This window comes from Colossoma macropomum, unplaced genomic scaffold, assembly GCF_904425465.1.
Source record: "Colossoma macropomum unplaced genomic scaffold, Colossoma_macropomum, whole genome shotgun sequence".
Taxonomy (NCBI): domain Eukaryota; kingdom Metazoa; phylum Chordata; class Actinopteri; order Characiformes; family Serrasalmidae; genus Colossoma; species Colossoma macropomum.
This window is the reverse complement of record NW_023494801.1, coordinates 4,715,870-4,724,172: the sequence shown is the minus strand read 5'-3', so window position 1 is coordinate 4,724,172 and position 8,303 is coordinate 4,715,870. Positions and strand designations below refer to the sequence as shown.

At 37.4% G+C, this 8,303-nt stretch overlaps 2 gene segments (V, D, J or C); both read right to left on the bottom strand.

Moving 5' to 3' along the window:
- Nucleotides 1-5,293: 5,293 nt before the first annotated feature.
- LOC118821727 lies at nt 5,294-5,775 on the bottom strand. The segment is given in 2 exon segments: nt 5,294-5,601; nt 5,730-5,775. Coding segments are annotated over 2 exon segments (354 nt in total).
- A 1,525-nt stretch (nt 5,776-7,300) lies between these two features.
- On the bottom strand, nt 7,301-8,303 carry LOC118821283. The segment is given in 2 exon segments: nt 7,301-8,170; nt 8,255-8,303. Coding segments are annotated over 2 exon segments (471 nt in total).

Genomic DNA, 8,303 nt, shown 5'->3' with positions numbered 1-8,303 from the left:
CCCCAGAATTTTAGGTTTCTAAGGGTTAATTTGACTACTAAGAATAAACTCAACAGCCTAGTCGAGCAGGTAAAGTCATTGGGGTATGACAGGTCCAGCTTTCAGATATACATAACAAACAGGTTCTAAAGAAGGCTAGTGCCATCTTAGCCTGTCCAGATCACCCCTTGCACAGTGTTTTACAGAACCTGCTCGTAGAACCGAGCATAATAAGGCATTTTCTGTCTCTACAACCATTAACTTGTTGAATCAAAGCAAATACTCACATGCACATTTATCTGTTTTTGTTGTTGTTGTTGTTGTTGTTGTTGTTGTTGCTGTTGTTGTGGTTGTTGTTTTTTGGGGGGGTGGAGGGGTTGTTGTGCGCGTTGTTTTTGTTGTTTAGAATGCAAAGTTATCTGAGCTGCAAATCTAATTTCCCCTATAAAGGTCAATAAAATTAAGTTAATGTTTGTAAAGGAATCAAACAATCACACAGATGTTCACATATTCAGGAGACCACCCTTCACTTATTTCATTTCCACACAAAACAGCCATTAAGTACAAATTCTTCATCGATCAAAAGATGTTTCTGAGGAGATTCGGAACTGAAGTTTCCAATTATTAACAAGGTAATAATTGACTGGGACTCCTAACAACTCTACAAGACATGGTAGACCCCCAAAACTGTTAACATTTTAACATTTGATCTTCTAAGACTGAACTTTGCAGGTGCATCGCAAAATTACAAAATAACTGAAAGCACATCTCCTGAAAGAATGGAAGCTTTAATAAAAGTAAAGAGGGAAAAAAATAATATTATATTAATTTGTTCAGTGGTTTGTACAATCTGTTAAATATTCGTTTTGTTTTGTTTTTTTGTTTTAACTGAAAAATGTTAACTGAAAAATATTTTTCCTTAATGGCCACTTTGACTTAAAATGCAGTAAATAAAGAGTACACAGTGCTGTATCTCAGAGAGGATGTTTTTGTACAGGGTTTCTGTTGATGTGTCTCACTGTGGTTCACGAGCGCAGTAATACACAGCTGTGTCTCCAGTCTGCAGATTCTGTCCTCTTAAGGTCACTGTGCTGCTGGACGTGTCTACAGTAACTTCAAACCTGCTTTTCAATTTATCATTGTAGTAAGTGGTACCACTTCCTGCTATTTGTCCAATCCACTCCAGAGCTTTTCCAGCAGGCTGTCGTATCCAGTGTGTCCAGTAGCTGTTCAGCGAATATCCAGAAACTTTACAGGTCAGTGACATTGACTGACCAGGATTTATGACCATGGATCCAGGCTGGGTCAACTCAACACTGTGAACACCTGTTGAACACACTACATGTGTTATTTCTTATATTTTGGAAAATGAAGTCCATACACATAAATCAAGTGTTCCCATTTCTGATCCTGGAGGACTTTTGGATGGAGGTTGGAGGGGACTCCATGACCAGGGATGGGAATCTGTGAAATATAGAATTATAATGTAAACTAACAAACACTTACAGCTCACAGCAGCCAGCAGCAGCAGTAGAGATGTAGAGAACATGGTGAACGAGTGGAAGCTGCTGGTCTTCACCTCCAGTAACTTAAATATGTAGGACATGTCAGAACATTTGCATAGAGGAGCTTCTATAATGTCACTGTTTTTCTACTGAGGAAACATTGCCAGTTCACCACATTTGTTCATTTCACAAGATTTAAAGGAGAAGTTCACAGACTTTTTTTCACATTTGCTGAATAATTCAATTATTAAGACATAAACAAAATCACTAAGCATGATATGATGTGAAATACACCAGAATTGCTCACAGTGGTGGTTGTAGGAACCAGACATCTGAAGAATTTAATATCTCTAAAGGCTCCCTTACAGAAACTTATTACATAAAATAGTTATGAATACACTGTCTGATGCCTGAGACTTCGTTTTACTACAGTATTAAAATCCACTAATAAAGCAAACTTACAGTTTAGACCTTAAAGGTTAGCGTTTGCTGAGCTGCTAAGCAATGAAGTAAACTTAAGTGAACAAATATAAACAAATATAATAAATATTAAACAACAGACAGTAAGTTAGACACACTCAGATAATGATCAGATAATGATGATTATATTCTGTATATCATCAACAAAAAACTCTCATCATGTTCAACAACCTACCAATAGGCTCAAAATGTTCCTGTTTGAGCAGCTTTCAGCTCAGTTTAAACCCTGTTAGTGTTAGTCCTAATCCAAATTTAATTTTTTATTTTTGATTATTTAACTATTATTTAACTCATTTAATTTCTAAATTGATTTTTTATTTAATGATTTTCTCTTTTAAATGTATTGTTTTAATCATGTTTGAATTATGTTTTTAATGTTATTTTTAATTATCTTTTTCTATTTGTGCTTACTTTATGTTTTTAACCAACTGACTTAGAATTTTCTCAGTTGTAGAGCACTTTGAATGACAGTAGTGTTTGAAAGGTGCTATATAAATAAACCTGCCTTGCCTTGCCTTGCAATACAAATCCCCTGGCTATGTTTCACATTTTTCTGAGATTAGTTTATCTCCTGTATACAAATGTAAGCATTTGCCAGAACTCTTACAGTCCTAAAAGTTCTGTAGGTTATATTTACATTAATGGAATTTACATCTATAGCAGCCTCAGCCTCACCTCAGACAAGGTCAACAGCATGTTCTACACTGATGTTTTTGACCAAATAAAATGTGTAACAGTCCCAGGATGCAGCTGGAGTAGATGATGAGTGCTGGTCAGTGAATGCAGAGTTTTTGAGGAAACATCTCCCTCTACTGTTTCGTATATGAATATGGAGAGAACATTCTAATAAATAAATCAATAAACAGAGCACACTGACAAAATGTTCTCCAAAAAAAAAAGAAAAAACAACTGACTTCTGGAGGCTGGAGGTGCAAGATATCTATCTAGAACAGCTCAATCACTTTGCATTGAAGTCTCTGTAGTTACTGAAAAAGAAGCCTTAGTATGTAATAAGCCTTGGATTTGAAGCGGTTAAAGAAATGGGCACTGGACCATCTATGAAGGGTAAAAGCAGTTTAGTTCAGAACTTCTGCATTAATGGAGTAAATGTGAATGAATAAATGAGTAATGATCTGTTTCTACATTTCTCAATGAGGAAACTCTTACAGTGGAGATTTATACACAGCAGGTTTTTGTACAGGGTTTCTGTTGATGTGTTTCACTGTGTGGTTCCCGAGTGCAGTAATACACAGCTGTGTCTCCAGTCTGCAGATTCTGCCCTCTTAAGGTCACTGTGCTGCTGGACGTGTCTCTGGAAACTTGAAACCTGCTTTTCAGTTTATCACTGTGGCCAGTGCTACCATCTCCACATATCTCTCCAATCCACCCCAGGGCTTTTCCTGCCGGCTGTCGTATCCAGTGTGTACAGTAGCCGCTATCAGTCACTGAATACCCAGAAACTTTACAAGTCAGTGACATCGACTGACCAGGATTTATGGCTATGGATCCAGGCTGGGTCAGCTCAACACTGTGAACACCTGTTGAATATACTGCATGCATTATTTCTTATCTTTTTTGAAGGACAAATTTCATAAAGGATTCTAATCTAATAACTACTTACAGCTCACAGCAGTCAGCAGCAGCAGCGGCAGTAGAGATGTGGAGAACATGGTGAATGAGTGAAAGCTGTTGGTCTTCACCTCCACTAGCTTAAATATGTAGAATACCAGAACATTTGAATAGAGGGGCTCCTATCAAATCACATTTCTTAAGGAAACATGTTGTCTAAGGGTTGATGAAACCTCTGAAGATCTTTTTCATGAAAAGTTAATGTAACCAGATTTTTTTTGCAAACATTTTGGACCATTTCTGTTTCTCAATTCATTGTAAAATTTTGACATTATGTAATGAGTAACTGAAGTGAACTAATAGTAAAAGTATCTTTGCTCAATAATGGTAATAATCTGTAAAATTACAGTCATTCCATTTCTTAGAAATACTGCCCTTTACTGTAATTCAACTATATGACTAGTTCACTAGTTATTCTGATATACAGTATTTTACCATAATAATAACAGTAACAATCATTAAAATAAATGTAAATGTCTGTGAAATTAAGGTGACCAGATGCTTTGTGAGCTTACATTCCATCTCTGTACATTAACAACAGCAGTGTTAAGCTACAGTAAATGTGTGGGTTTTTTACAGGTACTTGGTTTTTTTCAGTGGGTTTGCCAAAAGGCCTTTAAGCTGTTAAATACAAAAACTGAACAAAGCACCAACAAAACAGAGTCACAGTTGAGGATTAGAATTTAATAAACTTCTGAACAATAAGGTCACATTCGCTCAATAAACTGACAGTTTGCAACCTGTTTAAAAAGCTTCTCATTATATTTAAGCATCAATACAGGCAGAAAGCTCATGGCTTTGTTGTTCATTTCATGTTCAGTACCCTTTTTTGTGATAGTGTAGTCAACTTTTTGTCAAGTCCAAGACCAAGACTAGTCAAGATCAAGTCAGGACTGAGTCAATATAACATTAGGATTCATTTCAGCAGATTAAAATTCGCATTTAATTAATTCACGTTCTAGAAATCTAAACCTAAACCACCTATTAAAAAGTTCTCTGCTACCTTCAGTTTCAAACTGAAAATGGGGACAAAGGTCAAGAGTTTGTGCTCTTGGGGAAAATTAGTTTTTAGATATAACAGAACCTCCATGCTGCTGAGACTGGAGAACCGAGAAAAACTGTATTGTGTCTGTTCTGTTCACAGTCATGTAATGTTAGTGTTTTGGTAAATAATGTTGTAACTACTCTCATAAAAAAGATGTTAGTAAAAAAATGGTTCTATTTAGAACCCTGAGCTCTATATAGAACCATTTCATGTTTGAATGGCTCTTTGCGTGGTGAAATTGTTCTTCAGGTTGATGGTCAATGTGTTGTATTTATGTATATAGCACCAAAATGGGTTCTGCTACTGGTATGATATCAAGCTTGTACCAACAGAAGAATGCTTTCTGGTGCCATTTTTAAAAAAGGTTCTATGTAGAACCACATACAACACATTCTACATCAATCTGAAGAACCGTTCTGTTAACCAAAAACCCTTGAAAAATCATCTTTTGTGACACTGTATTTAAAACAAAATGAAATCTTGCTACTTAAAAAGATTTATAGGCAGAAATGGGAAAATCCATAAAGAGTTAAGAAGCAGTTGAGTTCAGAATTTCTGTATTAATGGAATAAATGTGAATAAATAAATGGGTAAAAGTCAGTGGACAGATTTATACACAGCAGGAGTTTTTGTACAGGGTTTCTGTTGATGTGCCTCACTGTGGTTCACGAGCGCAGTAATACACAGCTGTGTCTCCAGTCTGCAGATTCTGCCCTCTTAAGGTCACTGTGTTGCTGGACGTGTCTCTGGACAAACTGAACTTGTTTTTAAGTGAATCTTTGAAGTATAAGCCTCCTTTGTAGCCCATAGTTGCAACCCACTCCGGAGCTTTTCCTGCAGGCTGCCGAATCCAAGCTGTGGCATCGCTGGTGATTGAGTAAGAAACTTTACAATTGATGGTCAGAGTTTGATCTGGATGAACCGTCAGGAAATCAGGCTGGGTGAGCTCATAGGAATGGACCCCTGTGAAAGTGTCAGTAAGTCATAGACATTATTGGTACTCAATGCACTTATAGTTTATTATATGTGATCTTTCAGTCCAATTCAGAATCAAATCTTGATCATGTATCAGGTTGACCTAACAAACTCACAGGTCACAGCAGCCAGCAGCAGCAGCAGTACAGATGTGGAGAACATGGTGAACAAGTGAAAGCTGTCAGTCTTCACCTCTAGTAGTTTAAATATACAGATGATGGCAGAATATTTGCATAGAGGAGCTCCTGTTATATCAACTGTTTTGTATGAGAAATGTGGGGAATCACTGAGGCTTAAAAAAGACTATGGATTTTGAATAATGTCAGTTGTTTTATGTTTTAACTCAAATGGCTGCACCAATGTTTATTAAGTTATCAGTAATGTCAGAGTCGTGTGAGGCTGAGATTAGTACATGTTTAGCTTTAGTGAAAATTCTCAGCCGAAAGCGAAGCCAAAATTCAGGACACACTGGACCGAAAACCAAAACAGAACACTAACAATTTAGGTAACAATATCAATAAAAGCATTTACATAAAATAAACATACTAAAACATTTACAGAATATAGGCTACAGTATAAGATGTTAAAAACAACATTATTAACAACAGAGTTAGTCATTCAGTTAGGCATTCATTGAATGCTATAATTTTTTAGTTATGCTTTGCACTTTGGTGCTGTTTGCATAGGCGCCTGAGCAACTAAGCAAGAAGAGCACAAGCTCCCTCACTTTTATTTGAGATATACATGTTTATACTTGATGCACTGTAACTGACAAAAGGTTGCATTTTCCAATAATGGCTCTGGGCCTGCGTGATGTCGCACCATGTGGTCATGCATGTCCCAGGTTTTGTAGTTTGCCACTCATTGCAGGCATGGCAAAAAATGAATTTGAAGGGAGAACTGCTGAGCAGGTTCGCCTCTACAATCTCAGAAATAAAGGTATGAAACTGTCATTGGGGCAGTACCCCTCTTTTCACTGGAGTGGTACCTCTCAGTACCTTTAGTCAGGGGACATAACTGTACCATAATCCATTGAAATGATTGTACTGACTCCACACACCCCGTCTCGTCTCCAGGCTTTTATTTTACTGTTCTGATTTAAAACATTAGGATATGAAAAAGTAATAAATACGTACTTTTCACCTGGAAAAACTTATTTAAGGTACACAATTAGACCTGAAAACCACTGCTGTACCTTTGAGGGTACGCTTACATTGTTTGTACCTTGATAAATGAAAAATGGACCTGCACAGAACGTAACACTTCAGGTTTGTGCTTCACATTTTGTGGTGATATTTAAGCAGGAAGAAGACACACAACAACACAGAAGAGTTGAATGCTTTGGAATACCATTCCCACCAGCTAGAGGAGAAGAATGTTTTTCCCCTCTGTTTCTGGCAGCAGTACATAGAAACTTTGATTTCCTTTTTTTTTTATCTCAAACTAATTTCTCAAGATTTTTATTTGTCAAAATAACATCTTATTTACTCAAACTGTTGACCGATTATGTTGAATTGATCTTATTTTGAATTGATCATTGATTGTTGAATTGATCATGATTTCCTTTCTGCTTCTGTTGTTTTGCTGTATTCTGTATATCCAGTGGGATGTTGTGATAATGTTAAAAAATAATAATGTAGCGCGTTGCCAATCCAAAATAAGATATGCGACAGCTGGTGGGTATGGTGTAGTGGATACCACCTCTGCCATCCATACTGTGGAATAGGGTTCGATCCTCTGCCAGAGCAAGCACCTTACATTATACTAATGAGAGTCCTTGGGCAAGACTCCCAACACTACTTTCACCTACCCGTGAAAAGCTACAATTGTAAGTCGCTCTGGATAAGAGCGTCTGCCAAACACCATATAATGGAAAATAACAGCAAACAAAACATGTATGAGCACATACATAGAGTTCCCAAGCTAGCAGACAGAGAAAGAGCCTAGTCAAACTCCGCTATCATGGTGCAAAGTTCCTAGTGAAACTCAACTGTCGTGGTACAAAGGCTTCAGCTTGTAGTATATTCAAACTCCTCTTCAGAATACTCAACTTGAGGTCTAGTCAATCTGCTTTATCATATTGCAAAGTTCTTGGAGAACTCTGTTCTCTCTCAACAGTGTCAACAGATAAGCAGCTAATGTTCATTTTGTTCTTTGCACATATTAATGCTGGGCAAACTCTGTACAGCAGAGATCTGTTCCAGGGGGGATGTTTTTGTACAGGGTGTCTGTTGATGTGTCTCACTGTGGTTACGAGCGCAGTAATACACAGCCGTGTCTCCAGTCTGCAGATTCTGTCCTCTTAAGGTCACTGTGCTGCTGGACGAGTCTCTGGAAACTTGAAACCTGCTTTTCAGTTTATCACTGTAGTAAGTGTTACCATCTCCACATATCTCTCCAATCCACTCGAAAGTTTTTCCTGCAGGCTGCCGTATCCAGTCTGTACAGTAGCCGCTATCAGTCAGTGAATATCCAGAAACTTTACAGGTCAGTGACATCGACTGACCAGGATTTATGACCATGGATCCAGGCTGGATCAGCTCAACACTGTGAACACCTGTTGAAGACACTGCATGTGTTATTTTTTATATTTTTTAAATAATAAAGTTCATACAGATAAAGGATTCTAACAAGTACTCACAGCTCACAGCAGCCAGCAGCAGCAGCAGCAGTAGAGATATGGAGAACAT